This window comes from Mus pahari, chromosome 1 (assembly GCF_900095145.1).
Source record: "Mus pahari chromosome 1, PAHARI_EIJ_v1.1, whole genome shotgun sequence".
In the NCBI taxonomy this organism is placed as follows: Eukaryota; Metazoa; Chordata; class Mammalia; order Rodentia; family Muridae; genus Mus; species Mus pahari.
Window position 1 is genome coordinate 73,924,868 of NC_034590.1, and position 27,011 is coordinate 73,951,878.

The 27,011-nt window shown below is 36.8% G+C and overlaps 2 protein-coding genes and 1 pseudogene across 2 annotated transcripts; 2 read left to right on the forward strand and 1 right to left on the reverse strand.

The window, feature by feature from the left end:
- Positions 1 to 6,230: 6,230 nt before the first annotated feature.
- Positions 6,231 to 7,184, forward strand: LOC110320702 (olfactory receptor 51G2-like). The gene has a single exon (XM_021196863.1). The coding sequence runs from the start codon at positions 6,231 to 6,233 to the stop codon at positions 7,182 to 7,184; it is 954 nt and encodes a 317-aa protein (XP_021052522.1).
- A 10,594-nt stretch (positions 7,185 to 17,778) lies between these two features.
- Positions 17,779 to 18,747, reverse strand: LOC110330397 (olfactory receptor 52E2). The gene has a single exon (XM_021210432.1). It carries the CDS (start codon positions 18,730 to 18,732, stop codon positions 17,779 to 17,781), a length of 954 nt encoding a protein of 317 aa, XP_021066091.1. The 5' UTR covers positions 18,733 to 18,747.
- Positions 18,748 to 22,792: 4,045 nt separating this feature from the next.
- LOC110320781 lies at positions 22,793 to 25,516 on the forward strand (annotated as a pseudogene).
- Positions 25,517 to 27,011: the final 1,495 nt, after the last annotated feature.

A 27,011-nucleotide genomic window follows, 5' to 3' on the forward strand; every position in this document is an offset into this window, starting at 1 on the left:
TGTGTGGGTGACTCCTTCCTCCCCCATCAAGCTGCTGCTGCTTCCAGAAAATATGCCTACTACCACCAGCAGAAAGCACCAGCAGAAAGGGAATGGAGCTGAATATCACCAGAGCAGCCTGCTAGTGCTAGTGTCCTGGTCCCCTGTCACTCCTTCTTTCTCTCCTCTTGATGCAGAGGTGGAAGCAAGTGCCCATAGAGTGCTCTAGCAGACTGGAGGAGACATTGCTCACCTAGTTCTAAGTTTCCTTTTTTGTTTTTAGTTGGAAAAGCAAGGCTCTGTTCTCCACATCTATCCTTTCCACTCAAAAGCTTCAAAGCAAGTCTGTGTACAGCTTTGATGAAGAAACTATTACAGCAGAAGTGTGGTCTTGCAGCAGCTAGGATGGGGTTGTCCTGTGACCCTCAGTGTGACCAGGTGTCATCAGAACTGTAAAGTGACCTGACAATTCCCAGGTGGTGCTGGGATCATGTTATTTTCCTTATCAATTGGAAGTCTCTGTTATGCTAATAAAGGTGGTGTGTATTTCCAGGAAAATAATTGAGAAATCAATTTCATTTTACAACAATCTTCTCCTTCCTTCCTTCCTTCTTCCTTCCTTCCTTCCTTCCTTCCTTCCTTCCTTCCTTCCTTCCTTCCTTCCTTCCTTCCTCCCTCCCTCCCTCCCTCCCTCCATCCCTCCCTCCCTTCCCCCTCTTTCTCTTACAAGTCTGTACAGGTCTTTATGTTGTATTTTCAATTACTTTTTTGTAGATAATTCATTTCTTTGTCGTCTTTACTAGGATGCTAGCCTTTATGGGTAATATTTTATTATTTCATATATATTTAGTTTATTCTCAGTTGAATTGTGTACTTTTTGAGCACGGGACCGTAACTGCCCCATTAACAAAGCATTATGTGTCCAGTTTTCCCCAGAACTCTCTAGAACTAAACCACCAACCAAAGAAAACACATGGTGGGACTCATGGCTTCAGCTGCATATGTAGCAGAGGATGTTCAAGTCAGTCATCAGTGGGAGGAGAGGCCCTTGGTCCTGTGAAAGCTCTCAGCCCCAGTGGTGAGCAGGGGGAGGGGGAGAGGATAGGGGATTTTCAGAGGGGAAACCACGAAAGGGGATAGGACTTGAAATGTAAATAAATAAAATATCTAATAAAAAACCCAAACCAAAACAAAAATGAACAAAAAAAAAAAAAAAGAAAAGAAAAGAAAAGAAAAGAAAAGAAAGGAAGGAAGGAAGAAAAAAGGAAAAAGAAAAGGAATATTTACATATTTATTAGGCTATTTGGGGTCCAATTTAGAGATAACAATTACACTATAATTTTCACAGCATTAGAAAATATTCACTCATCTCAACTCTTAACCTCTCAGTGATTAAGTGTATGGGGGATAAATCTAAATCTAAATGGCACATTAACATTAATGTGGTTATCTAAAGAATAATTTGGTTATCCAAAGAAGGATAAATAATAGATTGGAGTTCATTCTACCCACTCCATACCCAAAAAGCTTACACAAACTGCTTTCAGACAAAAACAAACCAAACCAAACATTCCTGTGAGGAATAGATTATCTACTATTTGCAACCCAGAACTGCCTTCAGGACCGTGATGAAGGAACCATCAAATAGGAAAACAGCAGAGAATGGCAAACTGATCCCACTTAAAGCATGGATGGAAAGAGAAGACCGTGTTGACTAATAAACTGGAAACATACCTTCTAGTGTACTGTGATTATAGTTGATATGTGAAGTAAAGTAGTGATTGCCTGATTCATAAAGAGCTGAGCAATTGCCTAAGGTTGAAATTGGAGAGATGAATGTCAAGGAATGTCTGCTATGCTTGTCTTTGGTCTCAGTATAGTAGAAGCAAAATCAAGTAGAAATGCAAAAGACTTTCATCTGCACTGTCTCTTCAACATTCTCCATTGTCCAATGTCATGGTACCAACATCATGTGAGTACCAACATCATGGCACTCACAAAGGAAAAATTCTTCACTGAATTCAGCTATAAGACATGCTTGAAGTGAGAGATATATAGGTAACTTATATGCTTAGTGCTGCTGTCATTCATGTTCTTCTATGTGATTTTTGAAATTTTATGGCCTACTTTTCATTTTAGGATATATAACTTATGTAGAATTTACTTTTGTGCAGGGTAAGATAAGATCAATGCATAGTTCCTAAAGAATCAACTGCTTAATTAAGCATTAATCTTGGATCTCAATGATGTGTTGTGCAATGCAATCATATTTGTGAAAATAATTTTGGTCTCTCTGTACTGCTACACTAAATTTTTTGTATTTGCTTAAATTTAATAGTACTATAGATGATGTCAACCCAACAATGAAGTACTACTTTATTTATTTATTTATTTACTTACTTACTTATTTATTTATTTTTTTTGGTATTTATGTTGTCTGTGTGTTTTTTTTAAAAGTTTGAGCTTATAGTGGATTTGTAGTAATTAACTATTCTTACAATATTGCATTATCTAATCTGTAGCATAATATATCTCTGAATTTTATAAATAGTCTTAAATTTATGTCAATAAAATTTAAAGTTATAAGTGTTAGTGTCTGGTCAATCCTTTATTAGTTTCTCTTCCTCTGTAATTTTGAGGCCAGAATATACAATGTAGCCGAAGTTTCGTTTTCTTCTTACTGACTCTAAGAAATGGATTTAGAAATAAAACTTGTAAGTTCCTAACCCTGACGAATTAACTTACTGGTTTTCCTGACTTTTCATTAAGATTTCATTAAGATTTTTTCATGTGCAAATAATTCATTATTATTGCCTGTGAATAATAATAAAGTTATTTTCCTTTGAACCTCTGTCTTTTCCTCATCTATTTATATTGAATAACACTGCATAGATCTTAGAGCTGAACATAATTAATATCATTATCCTTTTTATCTATGGGGATATTGTCTTACTATTATATTTTCTAACTAATATCAATGTTTATTGTAGATTTTTGTATTTAATCACATGAAAAATTATTGTTAATTTTGAGTTTAATATATTTTCTATTGTCATTAACTTTAAATCTAGCAAAATATCTTTCTCAATTTATATTATAAAGTGATCCTTTTCTTACAAGGTGATAGTTAGTTTGAGTTTAACATTAAAGTGTTTTGGTGACCGAATCAAATACGAAAGAAGCGGGGTGTGTGTGTGTGTGTGTGTGTGTGTGTGTGTGCATGTTCAGGAGATTATATTTAAATAATTTGGTTTAAATTTTATAATAAATTAATGGTCTTCATGAATGTTCATTCTTGTGTATTATATACTTCTTGTCACTGTGTCAAAACTTAAACATAGTATTCAGGACTAAGACTTTTTTTTTAAACAATACCTTTAAATAATGTTTCAAGAAAAACATAAAGAAGACCATTGTTTGCCTTCATCAAATGATTCTTAAGGCACTCCTGAATTGCTTCCCAGGCTGAGAGGCTGGGTTAACCTATTACCCTCTGCCCTTGGGGATGATAAATGGCTTTGCCATCAGTTATTATCCCCAAAGGTTTTATTGAGAAAAAGAAAATGTGCTAGAGGTCATGTACCAGTCTAGAGGGATGAGGAGGCCAGATTCCTTAATAAGAAGGAAGGTGGCAATGCCTCACCTGACCGGATATTGTCAAACATATCCAAGGCATAAAATACCCTGTGTAGGCTCTGGACTCACCAAAGACACTGAACGTTGCTTCAAGGCACCAGTGTTTCCATAAAGAACTCTATGCCACGGGACACACTGTGTGTCTTACTATTTTTTTTTTTATTCCTATCTTCAGTGGCTTTATACCTATAGAGAGTCCCTCAGATTGATACACTGGAAACTTAGACAGTCTGAGTCAGAGTGAATGCCTGTCTGCACTCAAAGTCTCAGGGGTGCCTGTGCTTTGAGGTAAGATAATATTGCTGCATTATATATTTAAAGAATCTAGTACATTGAAAGGAAGTTGAGCACCTCTGCTGATCTTGGATTAAGTGAAATTACTGCTCTGGGACAGAGGAAAGGGATAAAATATCTGCTTTCCCAATCCTGCCAGACTGTTGTCCTCAATAACTATTAAAAATAACCTTGAGGTGAGAGAATGTAGTGGCTATGGTGGGAATTCAGTACTGACATTGTTGTTGTCCAAAGTCAGGACTGTAAAATACTAAATAAAGATTAAAATGTCAAAACTGGTGATGTAGGAGGTACTGGTTGATGACGCTTTGGATTCCTCTTTTCCGCACTCCTACAAATATCATCAACACTTACAAATCCTACGTGATGTTGCATAGAGCTATTAGTCACAGTGTCTTTGAGTCAGTGACTGTGGTTGCCATGTTTAATATTAATAATCATCATTTTGATCAGTATTTTTCTTTCCTTGAGATCAAACTATTTCAATATCAGATGCTCTGTGTGGTATTTCATTTATTTTCCTCAAACATCTTAAATATTAATCAAGTTCTGTAGTTAATGCTACTTTATTTTTATGTTCAAGGAAGTTTAATTCTCTGTCTAAAATAGTTGAAGCAGTAGACTACAATTGCCATCTGACTTTCCCTGCCTCTAGATGGACAGCCATTGAAAGCAGGTGCTCATGTTTATAACCAATAATGACTTAAGACTGAATCCTCAAAATTGGGAATATTTCAAAGGAATAAGAGAGTGACCCAAGACACGAACCTTGGTGTGCCTCCCTGAGAAGGAGACTAAAGAAAACTCAAACTACTGAGAGTGGGTATAAGGAAGAAAGAAAACAATTTTGGGTACCAAAAAGATCCTTATTATTCAGTGATGAAGTAGACCAGAAACTTATAACAGCAGTAATTCCTAAGATGTAATATTATTATAGCATTAAGATCACAATGTAAAAGATAATATGCACATAAATTCTTTTCTTTATTTTTTTCTATCTTAAAAGGAAGGATATTATCATCACCATGGAAAACTCATGTTATCTCTGTAAAGAATTACTTAGTTATTTTATAATTAAACTAGTCAGGGAAAGTTGCAGTATGATTCTGTTGATGTAAGTGTAAAACTTGGTGAATGGATAATAAGAATTTTGATGTAGAATTTTAACAGAGCATTCTATATAAATTAAAGGTTGGCTATGTCCGGTGCCTAGCATACCCAATCTGCGGATAACTCTGCCTGGTGCTGCTTAGGAGGCTCACAGCTCTTCTTGAACTGTACAGTGCATTCCTGTGTTTATGTCTTTTCTGTTTATCCGTGAAGTGTTTTCCCATCCTTTCTCTATGAGGCATTATAAATTCCTCATTTGGAATTTATATTCCAATTCCTCTTGGCATGTACATCTCATGCTTTTCATAACTTTATAAGACTGGATTTATCTTCCTCACTTGCTTACCCAAGTTTCTATATGGGTCTTTTATTCTGTTTACTTTAACAAATGGCAAAATTCAATAAAATAAGTAAGCTCTACTAGATTTGTAAAGTTCATGGTGATCTGTATTATCTGTCTCCATTTTCTCTGTCTGAATTTTACAACTGCATATTCCTCATGGTACTCACTACTAGAAATTACTTTCACCCACTATTAGCAATAACCTTCTAAAAGCTTCCTCCATCTTTTTTGTGAACATTGATATTATCTTTACACTGATTCCACTTTGAAACAAATATAAATCTTCTCAAGTTGATTGTTTCTTACCAAGTTCTTGAATAATCAATAAAAGTAAACCCACAAGTTGTACTTTTTAAAAATTTCTCATCCATTTTTAAATTTAAATTTTGCTATAGAGCCTATATGAAGATCCACTCTGATCCTGCAACATTTGCTTACACTTATAACACAACATTCTCCCTTTATCCTCAGTTTGGATTTCTGCCATTTTGTTAGTTTGTACCTTCTCTGTTTAGATATCACCATGTGTTTTAAAAAATTATGCTTGAAGAGTTAACATTTAATATAGTCCCTATTCACACGCTTAAGCTTCACAAGCTTTAAGATATCTATTATAGACCTTTCTATTTTAACACTGCCATATTTTCTTTATTATGTTCTTAATAAATGTACAATAAAATAAAAGAATAAATTAATGGGTTAATTAGCAAATACAAGGTCTAATTAAATAGAATGAGCAGAGGAGTAATTAAAATACCTGGTACAGAGTAGAAATCCAAGCTTTGTTCATAATTACAGAGCTGGAATTGAACTTAATTTTCTATGTTTATATCTTCCATTGCAGATTGAAGGGTTCTTTATCAACATAATGTCTGTCATCAATGATTCCAGCCTGTACCCTCGATTCCTTCTGACTGGTTTCCCAGGCCTTGAAAGTAGATATGGCCTGATTTCCATCCCCATATTTTTGATTTATGCCACTTCTATTGCAGGGAACATTACCATCTTATTCATTATCAGAACTGAGTCTTCCCTCCATCAGCCAATGTACTACTTTTTGTCCATGCTGGCACTCACTGACCTGGGCCTCTCCACCACGACCTTACCTACAATGTTCAGTGTGTTTTGGTTCCAAGCCCGGGAGATCCCCTTTAATGCTTGTCTGGTTCAGATGTACTTCATTCATGTTTTCTCAATTATTGAGTCAGCAGTGTTGTTGGCCATGGCATTTGACCGCTTTGTAGCAATTCGGGAACCTCTGCGCTATGCAGCTATTCTAACCAATACTGTCATTGTTGGAATTGGCTTGGCAATTGCTGGAAGAGCTTTAGCCCTGGTCTTTCCAGCCTCCTTCCTCCTGAAGAGGCTTCAATATCGGGTTATCAATATACTCTCCTACCCATTCTGCCTGCACCAAGACCTAATAAAGACAACTGTATCCAGCCGCTGGGTCAGCAGCATCTATGGCCTCATGGTGGTCATCTTCTCCATGGGACTGGATTCTTTGCTTCTCCTCCTCTCCTATATCCTCATCCTGGGCACAGTTTTGAGTATAGCCTCCAAAGCAGAAAGGATAAAAGCGCTCAACACTTGCATTTCCCACATCTGTGCTGTACTCACTTTCTATACACCAATGATTGGGCTATCCATGATCCGTCGCTATGGGCAGAATGCTTCCCCAATTGTCCACGTGCTCATGGCCAATGTATACCTACTGGTTCCTCCTCTCATGAACCCTATTGTCTACAGTGTGAAGACCAAGCAGATTCGTGACAGAATCCTGAGGAAATTAAAGAAACAAAGTTTAGAAAAAAGCAACTAGAGAACATTCTTTATTCTCCCTCAAATATGTATGGTATTTCTTTATATAAATGTTTAAATGTAAGTGTTGTTAATAATGTTTTGCCTTTAAGATATTGGATCCAAACATCAATGTCAGAAAATCATTGTCTTTTCATCATAGAGAATTAAAACTTGGCTTTATTTGCTTTTTAAACAAAAGCGCTCAATTTCTGAAGATATTCTGATATCAACACAACTCATATAAATCCTAAAACTGAGATCAACAGTAATGTCCTATATATTAATTTCCACAGTATAAAGATATTTTGCTTAAACATTTTGATTCTGTTAAATCTAGAAAAAGTATTTTCAAGAGTAAATGGATGTTACAAAAAATAAATGGTGAGTTAATGAAACTTAACACTTCCCAATCTGTAGTCTGCCGTTTTGTCCTATTGACAGTATCCTTTGACTTACAGAAGCTTTTCAGTTCCATGTGGTTCCATTTATCAATTGTTTATTTTAGAGCATGAGCCATTGGAGTTCTATTTAGGAAATTCCCCCCTGTACCAATGTGTTTGAAGCTATTTCCCACTTTTTTTTCTAATATATTCAGTGTACTAAGTTTTATGTTGAGGTCTTTGGTCTACTTGGACTTGAACTTTGTTCATGGTGATAAATATGAATTAATTTGCATTCTTATACATGCAGAGTTAGACCAATCACCATTTGTTGAATATTCTTTCTTTCTTTTTTGTTTTTTTTTACCCTGCATGGTTTTGGCTTCTTTGTCAAAGAACAAGTGTCCATAGGTGTGCAGATTTATTTCTGAGTCTTTGATTCTGTTACATTGATTGTCTCTATGCAGTTTTTATCACTATTGCTCTGTAATAGAGCCTGAGGTCAAAGATGAAGATTCTCCAAGAAGTTCTTTTATTGTTGAGAATTGTTTTGGCTATTCTGGGTTGTTTTTCCATATGAAGTTGAGAATTCTGTGTCTGTGAAGAATTGTGTTGAAAATTTTGATGAGGATTGCATTGACTCTGTATATTGCTTCTAGCAAGATGGTCATTTTTACTATCTTTAATCCTACCAATCCATGAGCATGNGAGATCTTTCCATCTTCTGAGGTCTTCTTCAATTTCTGTTTTCAGGAACTTGAAGTTCTTGTCAGGCAGATCTTTCCTTTGCTTAGTAAGAGTTACACCAAGACATATTTTACTATTTGTGACTATTGTGAAGGGTGTTGTTTCCCTAATTTCTTTCTTAGCCAATTTATCCTTTGAGTAGAGGAAGGCTACTGATTTATTTGAGTTAATTTTGTATCCAACCACTTTGCTGAACGTGTTTATCAGCTGTAGGAGTTCTCTGGTAGAATTTTGGGGGTCATTTATGTATATTATCATATCATCTGCAAATAGTGATACCTTGAGTTTTTCCTTTCCAATTCTTATCTCCTTGATAAGTTGTCTTATTGCTCTAGCTAGAACTTCAGAACTATACAATAGATAGGGAGAGAGTAGACAGCCTTATCTTTTCCATGATTTTAGTGACCATATAATTTGATGTTGACTGTTGACTTGCTATATATTCCTTCTACTATGTTTGTACATGTACCTTGAATTTCTGACCTAAGACTTTTAACATGAAGGAGCATGGTATTTTGTCAAAGGCTTTTCAGCATCTAATAAGATGATCATGTGATTTTTTTTTATAAGTTTGTTTGTTAGTGGGTTATATTGATGGATTTTCTTATATTGAATCACCCATTCCTGGATCCCTGGGAAGAAGTCTATTTCTTTGTGGTGAATAGTGTTTTTGATGTGTTCTTGGATTCATTTTTTGAATTTATATTGAGTATTTTTACATCTATGTTCATAAGTGAAATTGGTTTGAAGTTTTCTTTGTTGGTTTTTAACAAATTTTCTGAAGCATAAAGGGACATATTTTTGAGATAAGTCAGTGAACAAAATAGGAATCCTGTTGTTTTTAAATCTAGTATGTTAAATATATTTTTCTCTTTGGACTATAATTACTACTGGATCCAAATTATTTTTTATTTAAATTTCTACCTGGCTTCTTAAACTACTTCTGAACTATCTGCAGTAGGTATTGTGAATTCTGTCTTAAAATGTGGTCTCTAAGACATAGCATGGAGGAATGGATTTGCTTAGTGACAATGTACTCCTGCATGCATTGTATTAATCTCTGGATTTTTAATAGTAGACTGAATTTGAATGCTCATTATATTTTAAATTTTGTTATTTGAGAATTTCATATATGCATATGTGTCAAGTATATTTCTTCAGCTTTACTTATGGGACTTGTGGGTATATTGACTTAAATTCTAAGAATCTCTACAGTGTGTTGCTAAGAAAGATTTGATTTTAATCTGATATGAACAACTGAAGTACTTGTATATCTATGCATCTGTCTATCTATCTATCTATCTATCTATCTATCTATCTATCTATCTATCTTCTATCTATTTATTTGAAAATAGATTCTTCTCTCATACTATATATCCTAAGCACAGCTTATCCTCCCTCCACTCTTAATAGATCCCACCACCTCCCCTCTCCCCTATGTCTTTCCCCCTTCTATTTCCTCTTCAGAAAAGTGCAGGTCTTCAAGAGTTGACAGCCAAACAGGACAAGTCAAGATACAGTAAGACAAGACAAAAGCTCTAAAAATCAAGGCTGAATAAAGCAACCCAGTAGGAGAAAAAAGAAGTCTCAATATCAAGCCAAAGCATCAGAGATATATCTACTCCCATTGATAGAAGTGTGCCAAGCTAATAGCCAAACCATACTATCAGAAGAATTAGTGCAAACCCAGACATGTCCTGTGCTTTAAATCACATAGTACATAGTACACAAAATATCTTCAAAGAATTATGGTTCAATAGTTCTATTTCTTTATCTCCCTTTATAAAGTTAATCTGTTGTCATCTGATTTACTTACATCTCTGAAGTTCGATTGAAATTTTACTGTATGATATTCTTGTCATTTATTTCACATATTGACTTAACTTCTATTTCTATAGACATCATACACATACTGTGGATACCTTTGTAAAATGTGCTCTCATCTAAGACTCAGGGAACCTTGTTGAGTAGGGGGTCATAAAGATTGTAAGGGCCAGAAGATCATGGAGTATGCTATGATACTCTGTGTTCTAGTACTATCAGAAGTTATACTCATAAATTCTCTCCAAAAGGAGAAGTGTCAGGTATGGGTTCCATCTTGTAGATACAAATCAAATATTGGCAAGGACCCCTTCCATCCTTCCATCCCTTCCTCCTTCCTTCCCTCCCTCCTTCTCTCCTTTCTTTCCTTCCTCCCTTCTTCCGTTCCTCCCATTCTCTTTTGATTTTTTCCCTCCTTCCTTCTGTAATTCCTTAGGTTCATTTTATGCATAACTTTGATTAGTCATGTTATTTGCATTCATTTTGTCTCCTTTTGTATATCTTGAGACATCATAACACTTGATAAATAATGAAACAATTTAATCCAAATATTTAGTTCTATGAGCTTGATATTCTGTCCAAATCTATAATTTGAAATTGAGTTATCTCACAAATATGTGAGACTCAGTGCAGAAACTGCAAGTGGAAACACCCACTTCTATGGAAGGCCCTTTAGTTCTTAAAAGCTTTGACTTAGCATTTAGTCCCACTGTATGATCATATGTGAGGTTTTGTAATTCAATATAAACAGCCTTTCTATCAATGTAGTATAGTCTAGTCATTGTTAATTTCTTCACCTTTTTTTTTTAATCTATGTTCCATGGAAAATATCCTATATCCAAACCAAAAATGTTCATTTGGACACATGATATAAGGCCAGTTCCTCTACAATTTGTAATGTAGAAACTTAAGCTATGGCTGTCACCTTTTGAAGTGATTTTTTAAATTAGTTATTTTTTTTATTTACATTTCAAATGCTATCCTGAAAGTTCCCTATACCTTCCCCCCACCTGCTCCCCTCCTCACCCACTCCTACTTCTTGGCCCTGGCATTCCCCTGTACTGGGGCATATAAAGTTTGTAAGACCTAGGGGCCTCTCTTCCCACTGATGGCTGACTAGGGCATCTGCTACATATGCAGCTAGAGACAGGAGCTCTGGGAGTACTGGTTAGTTCATATTGTTGTTCCACCTATAGGGTTGCAGACCCCTTCAGCTTTTTGGGTACTTTATCTAGCTCCTCCATTGGGGGTCCTGTGTTCCATCCAATAGATGACTCTAAGCATCTACTTCTGGTAGAAGTCCTTAAAGAGGAAACACAAAAATCCCTAAAAGAATTACAGGAAGTGATTTGTTAATATATTCTCAAACATCATACAGTGCTCTTCTATAACATGAAATTTGCTATTTTATAATTTTAAATAAATTTAATTATTTTATTTCTCAGTATATTTCATAAAAGAATTATAGATATAACAAATGATTTTGTTCTCAAATTAACGTTATTTAATATGTACTCATTTCAGATCAAATGTTCTAAAAATTATACACAACATAGAAGTTAGAATCAAATTGAAAGACACATCGAAATCCCACAGTGTGCCCCTGTAAATCCATTACTCGCACAGCCACAGTAGTGTTCATCTTCTCCATCCACACACAGACCTCCATGGAGAGGTGGCTGACTGGCATATTCATCAAAGTAGAGTTCACAGTTGTCTTCAGGGAATTCAGGTACATAGTCAGAGAAGTAAGTCCTAAGAGCATCCTGACACATGGCACTACGTAGACATGACCGGGATCCACATTCATCAATTTCCAACCCACTGTTCACACCAGAAGTCACAATGCCTACCTTGGTTTCCAGGTACAGAGAAACAGGAGAAGCCATTGATTCTATCCTCTCACAGAGTCCCATTGGGGCAAGGGCTGGAAGCACACTCATTATGATCTGTCTCACAGAATCTTCTATCATATCCAGCCGGGCTGATACAGGTGGGATGCTCAGTGTCTTTATGGCACATGCCTACATGTTGGCAGGCATTCCTTCCACAGGAATTAGTGAAAGTTTCACGGGTTGGCTTGCTGTATCCAGGAGGACATTGACACAGGAAACACCTTGCTCCTAGGGTATTCATACAAGTGGCAATTCCTCAGCAGGGACCAGAGAATCAAGAGTCTTTTAGATCCTCACAATCTTTGTCCAAATTATTGGCTATGTTTAAATAACAATTGTGGAAAATCCTTGTACATATAATTGTTTTGGCAAGAAAAACTGTTGACAGCTGTATTTGTCACTGCTGGCCTAGATATACAGGTGTTCTATGTGAGATGGGCATAAATGAATACAGTAACAATCCATGCCAATTTGGGGTGGGGGGAGGTGGAACGATGTGCTGAATTGTCTTCAGAGGATCAACAGCCTGGATTCACAGACAGGAACCTAACATAATTGTCCTCTGAGAGGCTCCACACAGCAGCTGACTAAAACAGATGCAGAGAACCACAGCCAAATATTAGACCAAGCTCTGGAGGTTTGGGAGAGGAGTTGGGCCAAGGATTGAGGAACCAGGAGTGGATAGGGACTCTACAAGAAGACCAACAGGATAAAATAACCTAGACCTTTGGGAACGCCCAGAGAGTATACAAGGGCTGAACTTAGGGTTCCCACACATATGTAGAGATCTACAGTTTGGTCTTTATGAGGGTCCCCTAACAACTGGAGCTGAGCTTACCCTGACCCTGTTGCCTGTCTGTGGATCATGCTTCCCTACCTGGGCTGCCTCCGCTGACCTCAGTGCCTAGTGACTTGAGGTTCCAGGGAGGGTTGGTACCCAGAAGAATAGTATTCCCCATTTTCAGAGGTGAAGGGAAAGGGTGGTAGAGGAGGAGCTGTGTGAGGGGGGGACTGAGGAGAGAAGGGGCTGCAATCAGGATGTAAAGCAAATAAATAAAATAATGGAAAAAAAAATTGAATTCTACACAACACAGAATCTGCCTTATTTTTCTAGAGGTAAATTGTGATGCCATTTCTATAAGATACTGGATTGTGCATTTACATATATTAGAATATTTTATGAATTGTTTTATAAAATTAATTTTATTGATTTTTTTTTAACATCTCAACTGCAGTTTCCTCTCCCTTCTTTATTTCCAGACTCTCCACTCCACCTTCTTTCTACATTTTCCCCCACCCTACTCTTCCTCTATTTCTATTCAGAAAAGGGCAAAATCTCCCATGGATATCAAACAAACTCGACATATCAAATTGCAGTAATACTAGGTATCTCCTCTCATATTAAGGCTAGACAAAGCTACCCAGTATGAGGAAAATATTTCCAAAGGATTCAGAGACAGCCCCTGTTCATACTGTTAGAAGTTGCACAAGAACAAACATCAAAAACTGTAATTATATGCAGAGGGCCTAGATTAGTTCTATGCAGGCTCTACGGATATCAGTTCAGTCTCGGAGCCCTTATGGGCCAGGTTACTTGGTTCTGTGGGTTATCTTATGGTTTCCTTGACTACTTGACTCCTACAATTTTTTCCTTTCCTTCTTCTGTAGGATTCCCAAAGCTTCTCTTACTGTTTGGCTATGGGTCTGTGCATCTGTTTTCACTGGTTGCTGGATGAAGCCTCTCTGATGGCTATGCTAAGCACCAATCTATTACTGTAGCAGAATATTCTTAGGCCTCATTTCATTGACATTTGTTTTAAATCATACATATTTGGATCAATCCTATGTCTCTGGACTATATAGCCTCTAGATTGTGGCCTTCCAGGCAGGGTCAAGTATAGGCTTCCTCTTGTGGATTCAGGTTGGACCAGTCATTGGTTGACCACTCCCACAATTTCTATGACATCTTTATCCCAACACTTCTTGAAAGCAGGACAAATTTTAGGTTATGTAGCTGTGTTGGTGTTATAATTCCTTCACTAGAATTCTTGCCTGACTAAAGGAAATGGCCAGTTCAGGTTCTGAATACCCCCATTACTAGGAGACTTATTTAGGGTCACCCTTGTAGATTCCTGGAAATTTTCATTGAAGTAGGTTTCTAGCTAAACCCTGAGATGCCCACCCCTGATTCCAGTTGTCTCTTCCAGTATTCTCTCTCTCCCTCATTCCTCAACAGGATACCTACTCCACCTCCATCCACAATGCATATTTTATTTCTCCTTTCCAGCAAGATTGATTTGTGCCCCCTTAAACCTTCTATGATACTTATCTTCTCTGGGTCTGTGAACTGTAACAAACATTGTTATACTTTGCTTTATGGCTATATCCACTCATAAGTGAGTTCATATCATGTTTGTTTCTGAGTGTGGGTTACCTCACTCGAGATGAGTTTTTCCGAGTTCCACCCATTTGCCTGCAAATTTCATGATATCATTGTTTTTAATAGTTGAGTAGATATACTCATTTACTCCACTGTGTAAATGTACCACATTTTCTTTAACCATTCTTCAGTTGAGGGACATCTAGGTTGTTTCTACTTTTGGTTATTACAAATAAAGCTGCTGTGAATGTAAATGAGCAGGTGTCATTGGGTTGGAGTTTTCCTCCTAGTATCCTCTGTAGGGCTGTATAGTGTTAAAATTTGTTGGATTTTTTTTTCTTTTTCGTGCAATATCTAAGTTTCTCCATCTATAGTGATTGGAAATTTTGCTTTGTAAAGTAATCTGAGTTGACATCTTTGATTCCTTAAGGTTTGCAAGACATCTGCTCAGGGCCTTCTAGCTTTTAAGTTCTCTGTTGAGAAGTCAGGTGTAACTCCGATACGTCTGCCTTTATATGTTGCTTGGTTCTTTTACCCATGCAGTTTTTAATATTCTTTCTTTGTTCCATACATTTAGTGTTCTGATTATTAATGGCAGAAGAATTTTCTTTTCTGGTCCAATTTATTTGGTGTTCTATAGCTTCTTGAATGTTTATAGGCATCTCTTTCTTCAGTTAGGGGAGTTTTCTTCTATGATTTTGTTAAAGATGCTTTCTAGACCTATGAGCTTGGAATCTTCTTCTGCTATTCCTATTACTTTCAGCTTTGGTCTTTTTATAGTGTTACAAGTTTACTGGATGTTTTGCATCATGAACTTTTTAGATTTTGCTTTTTCTTTGACTGATGTATTTATTTCTTCCATCATATTTTCTATGCTTGAGATTCTCTCTTCCGTCCCCTTCTTTGTGTTGGTGATGCTTGTGTCTGTAGTTCCTGTTCTCTTTCCTAGGTTTTTCATCTCCAGGACTGCTTTGCTGCTGCTTTCTTTATTGCTTCTATTTCCATGTTTGGTTCTTGGATAGTGTTATTATATTCTTTACCTATTTGATTGTATTTTCCTGTATTTCTTCATGCCTATTAATTTCTTCTTTAAAGGCCTCTGTATGTTTGAATATATTTCCCTGTATTTCTTTAAGGATTTATTCAATTCCTCTTTAAAGACTCCTATCATCTTTACAAGATTGGATTTAAGATCATCTTCTTGTGCCTCAGTTTTGTTAAGATACCCAAGGTTTTGCTGTTGCAGGAAAGCTGGACTCTGGTGGTACCATATTGTCCTGGCTCTTGTTGATTGTGATTTTATTTTATCCTTTTGCTCTCTGGTTTTTCCTGGAGTTGGTTGAATAATCCTGATGCCAGCAGGACTCCTCAGAAAGGCAGAAGGAGCCTGACCCAGACAGTGGAGGTCACGGTACTTGACTCTGCTGCCAAGGGATTGGTAGGGCAGTGCTCCAAGCTGGTTGTTCTTGAAGGGCCTTGTAGACTTCCATGGGGAAGTAGGATGCTCTTGGATTCACCTAAGACTCCTTATAACAGTAAGGCTAGCCCAGAGCCAGACAATGGAGGACAAGGGATTATGAACAACTCTAAAAGTTTTATGATTTAAAGGATGCCATGGGAACTCCTTTATAATATCACCCTATTTCACAATTGTATTCCTTGTTACATGTATATGAAACTCTTGGCATAATTATGTCATTCATGTGTGTTGTTATTCATAATAGGAAAGACATGAAAATGATTTCGTTTTACAGCAATGGGTGGGTGTATTTTAAATTTGGTATTTATGTACTATCCTGATTTGGAAAAAGGAAATCCTCTCCTCATGAAAATAATAAAAATAAAAGTAATTATAAGTTTCTTAGCTTCAGTTAACCTTTTCACAATTTATTCTCTTATCAACATTACATTGTATAATATATATGTGTATATATACATATATATACACATATATATTTATATATATACATTTAGTCAACTATATTTTTATAATGAGAAGAATTAAATCCCATTATTGTAGGAAAAATAAGTGAAGCTAGAAGAAATCATATTAAACACAAAAATTCAGTCAGAAACATACAAGATTCACAAGTTTTGTTTCACATGTAACACAACAAACAAGTGAAACACCCCTTTAATGAAAATTCAATGCTTCAAAAACAAAATATAAATGGAAACAAGGAAAATAGGTATGTCAAATTTAAAATAGCAATGCTAAGAAATCCAAGTTGTCTTCCAAATCAATATTTGGAGGAAGAATAGAATAAAATAACTTTTCCAAACCTCTGAAAGAAAAATCTATATTTGGAATTTTATATCAGCAAAATAATGCTCAAATGAATATAAAATTGAATGATTTTAATTAAACACAAAATTGCCACATATGATATCTTATCAAAGAAAATATTATCTTGGGGTATAGAGACCAAGAACCATTAAAATAGTACATATTTGGAAACAACCAAGTGAACATTGAGCATCTATAATGGTAAGCAAAGGAATATAGAGTTGAATATAAAGTTGTATAAACAACAACTATAAAAAGTAATGTACATACATCAACAAGTAAGTAGGTATACTAAAAGTTTTAATAGATTCTTTATTAACAGAAATATATAAGACTTATTTTATACCTTCTAGGGACACAAATACCACCAGGACAATGGCTATAGTTATAATAAAAATATATGCTATGTTGCTAAAAAAATATAATTGCAAATCATAAAATTTTTCTGAAGAACCAAAAGCTTGAGTTGACTTAAAGAACATATGTGTGTATTTTGATATATACAAATATGCATGTATATGATAGTGGGCTAAATGGAAGGGATAAGCATATTTTGTTAAATTTGAATAAATATAGGAGTATACTAAGATTGATACTCTGTTACAATAGAAATTTATGGTCTTTGGAAGAATATAGTGATGTAAATTATCATGATATACAAGGCACTAGAGGAAAGAATGACCCTTTATAAGGTGAATGTGCCAGCAAAATTTAAGCTTTGTAAATTTAAAAGTGAGTGAAGGTTTTGTAGTCACCATTTCATCTTCAAAATCCCAGTTATAAAATCAACACTCAGAAAATTAGCACAGTCTCACCGAGAAAAGAAACTATAATGATGGTTACCTCAAAATTTTTTGCAAAACACCCACCAGGTCTCTGATAAAAGAGAGAAAAGGTACACATTTCTCCAATCCAATTGTAAGGAAATTGAAGCATCAGAATAAAAGGCTAGTTGTATCTTTTGTGAAGTAGCATGAAAATCCACACACTGAAAACACTTAGAGCAGAATGGTGACTTAGCTTCCTACTGGAAAGTGACTTTTACTGCAGGACATGTTTCTGGGTGAGCTGTGACAGTCTGTCGAGCCTCATACAATTATGTGCTATTCCTTTTCCTTTCCTTGTACTTGCAATAATATTTTCTTCACACGGTCATAGATTTGTTTGGTTCTCACCCCATATATGACAGGATTGAGCATTGGTGGTACTACAACATAAAGGTTGGCCAGAAGTATATGTATATAACGAGGCACATTCCTACCAAAGCGATGTGTCATGAAGGAAAAGAGGGCTGGTGTGTAGAAGGCAAGGATGACACAGACATGAGAACCACAAGTGCTGAGGGACTTGAGCCGGGCTTCCCGAGAAGGGAGATGAAACACAACATGTAATATTTGTATGTAAGAAAGAGCAATTGCTACTATGTCAAACAGTAGATTGCATATGGCACACAAGCCATAAATTACATTGACCTTGACACTGGCACAAGACAGACGTGCGAGACCCATGTGCTCACAGTAGGTATGGGGAATGATATGATGCCCACAGAAGGGTAGTCTCAAAATTAGAAATACAAATGGAATAACGAAGATAATTGCCCTCACTAGCACAGCAATGCCAATCATAGAAACGACCTTGTTGGTGAGAATGGTGCTGTACCGAAGCGGGATACAGATGGCCACATAGCGGTCATAAGCCATTGTCAAGAGGACTGTTGACTCCATAAGTGTGAATTTGTGGATGAAAAACATCTGTATCAGGCAGTCTTCAAAGAGTATTTCTCTGAGATTAATCCAGAAGATCCCAAGCATTTTAGGGATGGTTGCTGTTGAGAGGCCCAAGTCAATGGTAGCCAACATAGCCAGAAAATAGAACATGGGCTGGTGGAGGCTGCTCTCAGTTTTGATCACAAACAAGATGGTTAAGTTTCCTAAGAGAGCAATCATGTATACAACACAGAAAGGAAATCCAATCCAGATGTGAAGAGACTCTAGTCCTGGGATCCCCAGCAACAAGAAAGTGGAAGGGTGAAACTGAGTGTCATTGGGAAGGATCATCTTATAGGAAAACGCAGGAATCAGCCTTCAAAATTGCACGCTCATTTAATTGGTAGCTCTCTGGGTAGGTTTTTGAAACTGGAGACCTGGTACTATTTAAAGGGATGAGATATAGCCTCCATATGTTCTTCTGGAAGCCAATTCCAAGTGCACTGCGTACCACAAGGAAAAGTCTTGGAGGAATCTACACATAATACAGTAAATAAAAGTAAAATACTGTGTTAAATCTATTGTACCAGTTATCTTTTTAGAAATTGATAGCCCTATAACCAATCATTAGGGATTATTTTACATTAATACTGCTTTTTATGAGTACTTTTTTATTTTTACCATCTTTAGTAAGAGGGCTTCCTTGTATGTTGATGAATTTAGGCTTCAACTAGCCCCTGAATATAGTACTAGGGATTAATCCAGTTGACCAAATGAGAGTAACAATCTTGGTGGGTCAAGATTGTTAGCTTGACTGTGTTACAAATCACCCAAGAGATTACTGAACTAACTTCTGGATGACTTTATGTTAAAAATCCAGATCCTATTAAATCAGAACACAAATGAATTAGTAAAAGTTTTAATCTATTGGTACATTACAAATTCGAATGTTTATCTGTTATACATGTTGATCAACATCCTCTAGCATGCAGAATCAACACACAATCCTCCACAAACATTTTAGAAACACACAATCCCTGTATCTCAATATCTAGCTGAATGCTATATATTAGCATCTTCAGGTTCATCATTGAAGCAGTGATAGATTTTGGAGTCCAAGTACTTAATCAATACATGAATGTGTATGCAGAGAATTGTCTCAGAGAAATCTATTAGAACAAAAAGTATGTTTTAGTATTTTAAAAATAAGAATATATGATACTACTATATTTATCTGATAGATGTTACCTACATAAGTACATATATCAATCATTCCTTTTTAATTAATTTTTATAAAATATATTTTGATTGTTTTTTACTTCCTAGATAATATAACCCAACATATAACATATAACCCAACCTAATTTTGTTCTTTCTCTCTGCTTCCACTTCTGTCTGTCTGTCTGTCTGTCTTTCTGTCTATCATCGATCCACCTACTTATATATGCATTTTTTACTTGTCTAGCTTACATACTAACTATTCAATCCATCTCTCCTGCCCAAACCACCATATATGAGATTATGTATACTAGTATACATAGTATAGTATGATGATATTAAATGCTTCAGAGTATGAAGTCTGCATCAGATAATTTTCATAAAACAGTTTTCTGAGTAATTCGATCTATATTTGAAGAGAATTAAGATCAAGTATTGTTACTTTCCCAAATAATTTAAAGTTTCTATGTGTCTCTTATATGGACAATAGAGAGTAATTAAGGCAAATAAACTTTTAATCTATCATTACTTCTAGAATAGGTAATTCTTTCAAAATCAGTTTAAACAATATGTCAACAATATGCTATCATTCATTAGACACCAAGCAGAATAACCTTTCTAAAATTCACTGACTAGAACCTTCTAGTAGTGTTATATAGTTTTCATTATCCATACCCCTATTCCTTATCAAAGCTTCATTTTCAATTTCTAACTTTAATATGCCCCATGTCTCTAGGCCTCTCTTCTGTTTTCTCTTTCCCTTTAATTGTCTGCAAGCTGAAAACTGAAAGACTCACCAGTCTGAGCTCCAGGATGGAATCTTGCCTTGGCTGTATGTTATTCTGGCCTGCATTTATCAGAGCGTTACAGTTTTCCAGGAAGAACCTTTCATTATTGCCATTTCCCCTAGAGCCAGTATTATATTAAAAAAAAAAATGAGGGGAAAAAAACCACCAGGTCTCTGTGGATTTCAGTTCTTATTCTTGTTTGATCAATGAAGAAAATTGTAGCTTTTGAGCAAACCAAACTAGAAGAAATTAGTTTTTGTGCAAGTACCTTGCATATGTCTGTGAATCTTTTCTCTCCTACACTAGTAGCTTTCTTGGCACTCACTTCTATAATTCTGTACTATTGTCTCCTTCCTGTACCCGAGAGATTTTCCTTTCTAGGAAATCACATGTTTGAAGGAGAAAGAAACTTAGAACTCCTTTTTCTTATTGACTTAGAGGAAAATGTAATGAAAAAAAAAGGTAAAGCAAGAATATGAGACATATAACATGGAAAAACAGTATATCTACACAATCTAACACCTGGTAGCTTTTCAATGCCTTACAAATTGAATACTTGTGTTTTTTGTGTGTGTATGTATAAAACTTCGTGTTTATTTCTTGATAGCTTCAGCAGAAAGATACTGGGAGACAAGAAATTCTGTCACTAGGGCACCATTGAAGAGGGGTCCACGCATTTCCTTGTAAGCAGACTCAGAAAAGAACATTTTGTGATATAAACTTTGCTGTTGCTCATAAATAGTGTTTCAAGGCAACGTGCCTCTCTCTGGTGCGAGTACCAAGAAAGGGAGAAGTTAGCAGATAACTAGAGTTTGAGAGATGGTTTGAGGAACTTGATCAGTCAAAGTACACACACACACACACACACACACACACACACACCTTAGAAAGTCCTAGTTTGCTGCATTAAGTACATTGTTTCTCAGCTCAAGAAAGTATTTCTTATATAGCTTTAATGAATTGTGTCCAGCTGAAATCTGTCTACTTTTGTCCACAATATAATTAGTCATAAAAAGCAACACTTCTATAAAACATTTTTTTTTTTAATTTCATGAGAATTCTCAATCACTACCTTTGTATGGTACAGGAAGTGCGATGCGTTTCTTCAGCTAGTCTTTTGAAGCCAGTCTTAGCTTAGAACCTGGAAAGTTTATTTTGTACACTCTATTTTCTTAACTAAAACTTAGCATTTAATTGAACAGCTGTGATGAGTACGTAGACATATCGGGACAGTGTTTTTCTTTACTACTTTTAGAAATTTTGTTTTTGAGGTTTTGTGTGTGTGTGTGTGTGTGTGTGTGTGTGTGTGTGTGTATGTGTGTTTACCAGAGTGCAGTGTATACAGAGGCTCTAGAAAAATATGTTAGAGCCCGTAAAACTCGAGTTACAGTTAGTTGTGAGCCGCCTGACTTGGGTGCTTGGAACTAAAGGCTAGCACCTGAACATCTCTCTATCATCATTGCTCACTTTTAAAAGAGGAGGTAGAGTGAGAGAAACCTGGATAGGATATATTGTATGAGAAAATAATCTAGTCTCGATAAAGTGGAAAAAATAAGAAAGTAAAATAAAATACTTAAAAGTAACCTTTTCTTTTGTAATTGTTATGTCAGAGGCTTATGGCTGAATAAGCTCACCCTTTCTAGTTCTTTCCGAACTCTGGCTGGCTGGTTCAATTCAGCTGTTCTGGCTCAAACTCCTCTCCAAGCTGACTGATTAAATCTGGCTTCTCTTGGCTCCTCATTGAATTTTTCTGCTTGTTCTCAAACTAACTCTGCTGATTTGTTATAATCTTCTGGCTCCATTTTACTCTCTGGCTTCAACTGCCTCTGCTGACCAGCATAGAATTGCATGAATTCACAAAAGAACACAACTCTACTTCATTGCACTCAGTACATGGACTCGCAACTGACTCATTCTCTCTCTCTCTCACTCTCTCTGTTCTGCTCTTACAAAAACTCTTTTACTTGTGTTGTTTTCATGAGAGTTGGGCATATCCTATCTCCGACTCATTCTGTCAAATCTTTCTCTGGTTCATCACTTTGTCCTTCAATTGGATATCACTTTCAAACATGACTGCTTCCTTCTACAAACTAATTTTACCTTAAAGGTATGTACTAAGGGCATGTCTGTATCCTAGCCAGAGGAATTAAAGATTATGTGGCATGTCTGCATTCCAGCCAGATCACACAGATCTAGGCCTTTGGATGCGATCCCTTGCCTGAGCAGCCATGTTGCTGGGTTAAAAATCCTCTACAGACATATATTTATTTTTAGTTAAATATTAGATATATTGTACTTTCAAATCTCTATGACCAAGCAACCTGAATAACTATGATAGAAGTTTCTCTGATAAAGTCTCTGGTTTTGTTTTATTACAGAAGAATGTTGTCTACACAGTGAATGTGATGTATTGCTCTGTGCTGTACTTTGGCATAACAATCACAGAAGGATGGCTTCATACAACACTTCTCTATTTCACTTCTAACTTCCATCCTCCTGGAAATCCCTGGACGAGAAAACTTAAGCACTTTTGGATTGTTTTCCCTTTCTTTGCTGTATTCCTGACAGCTGTACTTGGGAATACAACCATTGTTTGTGTAATTCAGACAGAGTACAGTCTTCCTCAGCCCATGTTCTACTTCCTGGTTATTCTGTCATCTACTGACCTGGGCCTCTTCACATCTACAATCCCCACAATTCTTGGAATATTCTTGTTCAAGATAAAAGGACATCATCCGAATGTTCTGTATCCACCTGTTTTCCAGAATGGAGTCAGCTGTGCTTATAGCCATGGCCTATGATCACCACATGGCTATTCATTACCCTCTTCATTATACATTGGTACTGACAAACAAGGTAGTATTTATCATTTCTTGGGTGATCCTTTTGAGACCATTGGTTTTTGCCATGCCCTTTGTCTTGCTCACCTTATGGTTACCATTTTGTAAGCACCAAATCCCCCTCCACATATATTGTGAGCACATGGGCAATGTCTGCCCACCCTGTGTCACCATCAAGATCAACATCATCTATGGCTTATGTGCTATCTCTAGTCTGATATGTGACATTGTAGCCATGATCATTTCCTATGTCCAGATCTTCAGTGCTGTATTTCAACTATCTTTCAGGGTGCTCAGCTAAGGCACTTGGCACCTGTGGATCTCATGCATTTGTCATTTGACATTCTTTTTTTTTTTTTTTTTGGAAGAGACAAGACTATTTAGTCAACAGACTCAAAATACACAGAGCAAGGAGGTCAGGTTTAGAGGGAATCTGATGGAGCGCTTCCGTCCTCCCCAGTGAACTCTCGCCCTGAGCCTTAAAGCAAGAGAGTTTTGGTGGCCACAACATCAGCTTCATTTGAATACCATCACCGGATGAGTCTCTTTGTAACACCATGTAGTACCCGCATTGACTGCAGTGGGTTTTGCATTACAACCTCCATTTCACAGGAGAGAAAACACACTGTCCAGCATCTTGAGGCACGGTCTAGGTTCGCCATGTCCCTAAATGCTTTAGTTCTAAGTGCCTCCGACTTGAGATGCCATGTCTTCTTCGAAATAAAGCCACCTCAACACGAGGCATCATGGGTTTGTTGGACTTCTGACTCCCTCCAGTTTGGCCCACTGTATAAGGGGAAACCCAGGAAGGGACAATAGCTATAGCCAAAAGGCCAAGTGGCCTCTCAAAATTCCCCCCTGTATCTATTCTGGTTCTCCCTCTGGGGCAGCTCTTAGATACCATCTTCTGCCAAATAGAGTTTGTTTCTCAGAAGCTGTTCAGAAGTGGGAGGTTAGGGAGAGAGAGAGAGAGAGAAAAAAAAAAAAAAAAACAAAAAAAACCAACAACCTTGCATCAACAACTACAAAAATCCCCTGCAGCAGGCTGAGCACAAAGGGTTTGGGTTCTGAACAAAGGGCTGGGTGAGACTCCATGGCAAATGCTGACACATCCTCTCTCCAGCTGTGAACCAGGGGTCTGAGGGATTCAGCAAAGGTCATCTGTCTCCACATCTTTGGGCAGGAAATGCAATTCAATCCTTCTAGTGACTGATCACTTTACAAGATTAATGGAAAAGTCTCCAACGCGGGTCTGTGTTCTGACAGCACAAAAAGCGAATCAAACTTCTCCTCTGGCCGCCTCCTCCTCCTCAGTCAGGTCAGCTCTTTTAAAAGAGCTCCAAACTTCACTCCAGGACTTCTGTTGAGGGGGCATGCCTTTGATAGGAGAGATCCTGTCTCCAGGGGTTCGAGCCAAAAGCAGCACCTGAAGGTGGGGGAACTTGGAGCTCTTCAGTTTGCTCTTCATCTTTCCCAGTAGAGGAAATGCAAAGGGCACGGTAGGCTCTGAAGGGTTAACCGCCGGCCTTCTGGTCCCACCCTCAGGGATTGTCAACCAGTGGCAAGTGAGCATGATGAAGTCATGCCTGCCTTTCCCTTCCCATTGGCGAGCGCGAGTGTCCATCAACCTCAAGAGGCAAGTTTTGAAAGAATCTTTGAACTTTTATGACTCTCTTCACAGCATTAACCCTTTCCACTCACCTGTGGTTTCCCAGGGTCCTTTCCAGTCCTTACACAGGAAGAGGCACACTTTTGCCTGCCTGCATTAGAGACGCTGAATCCGATTCTCTAGTCCCTCCTGTGTATCGATTTATCTCTTCTGAGCGAGTGTAGAGACTTTTTTTTTTCTTTCTTTTTAAAAGCCCAACTTCTGTTTCAGGGCTATACTACCGAGGCTATCCGAATGAATGAACCAAAGGCTTTCTTCCGGTCAGCTGCGGTCTGAAAAGGCTGTGGACTGGCTGTATTTCCTGTACCTGTGCGTGTGTCTCCATATTATTATTTCAGCCCCGGGAGTTTAAAAGTTATGCAGTCTGTACAGATACAGTGCTGCGATCATTTCTTCCTGAGCCCCTCAGATGCCTCCTCCATATGCGTCATTTGACATTCTACACTCTTGTTTTCTTTTCATTTATGACTCATAGGTTTGGCCATAATATACCACACTGCATTCACATTCTTCTGGCCAGTTTCTAAGTAGTCATTCTACCTGCTCTCAACCCTTTAATTTAGAGCATCAGAACTAAACGGATTATAGGACAGGTACTGAAAATACTTTGTAAGAAATAAAACAGCCCAGGTATTAATAAAAAAAAAAAATAGATGCACAAAAAAGGCCAGTGGGAGTCAATGTTCAAAATAGGAAGGGAACATTTATACATTATGCAGTCATTAATAGGGAGGAGTTGGTAAATTTTGACAAACTGTCCTCCGCAGCATCTTTTTCTAATCTAGGTATTTAGAGTCGGACCCATGTCATACATATTAAAAAAGATTTTAAAAAAGATTTTCTAATTCAGGAAATAATAATGGTTCTTCATTTTGAACCAAATCTAGTCACTGTGTGCTTCTTAAATTTTAAGCACACCAACCGTATGAGAATAAACAAAACAAACAAAACAAACAACCAGACTTTACCAAAAGCCTTTTATTCAGCATTGTTAAACTCTGATGGCAAATCAGCACTGACAGTGCTTATTTGTAAATTATGACGTCAGAATATCTTACATATTTTGACTTTGACTCTCAGTATAGTTTATTCTTAAATTTGTTTAGCTAATGCCAGTGAATCTGACTGTATCACTGGGAACTTCATTTATGTGTGAGAATAAGAGACCTCTCACTGTGAACAAAATTATAAAACCTTTGAGTTCCTGGTCCAATGTGCTGCAGTTCTACTTTTCCAAGATTTTCAAACAAGTATAATTAACTTGCTGTAAAAGTTGGAAGTCAAACTTAATGTTAACAACTCAGAAATAATACGTCCTTTTCAAAGAATGTTTTGTTTGTAAGGTTTATTGTGTTCCATCCCTGAAGAGTGTCACTATTATAGAATGTAGAAGTCCATTGATGGCAAGTCCAGCACTATCTTTGGCTTTGTTTAACAGTTTCATTGAAACGAGTTCAGTTTATATCATCCCGGTTATCTAGATCTGTGTAACATAAATGGCATTATGTTAATAAAATTTCCAGGCCAAAAAAACTTTGTAAAATTTTGATAAAGCTTAACTTTCTAGTAAGAATTTTATCTCAAAACCTGTACAAATTGGTAAACCGCAAAGGTCCATTTGCCATCTTGAGATGAGGTTGGCTTCCAAACATCCTTCTTGACCTTTTCATGACATACTTATTCTGTAGAATGAACTTCAGGGAGGAAATCATATCTAGTTATTTTATCAATCACACTGCAATTAAACTAGATATTCTTAGGGAAATCACTCCACAGTCATGCTGTGTAATTAGACATAAAAGTGACTCTTTAAGGACTTTAATGACTGATAGAACTATTTTTGTCCTCCCTTATCTATGTTTTATTCAGTTTATGGAATAGCCTTGAAGTTTCACTGCATTTATTTGTCCCTTGGTTAAATAAGAAACCTTTACTCTCATATTGAATGGTTTCCATATGATTGACATGTTTTGGTATGTTTGATAGCTTTGTAAGTATAGCCATTTGGCCCTGGCATTTACTGTTAGCCTCCTATGTGCAGGTTTGGTTTCCTTAATAGGTACTTGAGCACTCAGTCCATCCATTACTTCTAGATATGAACGCCATCTTTAGTAG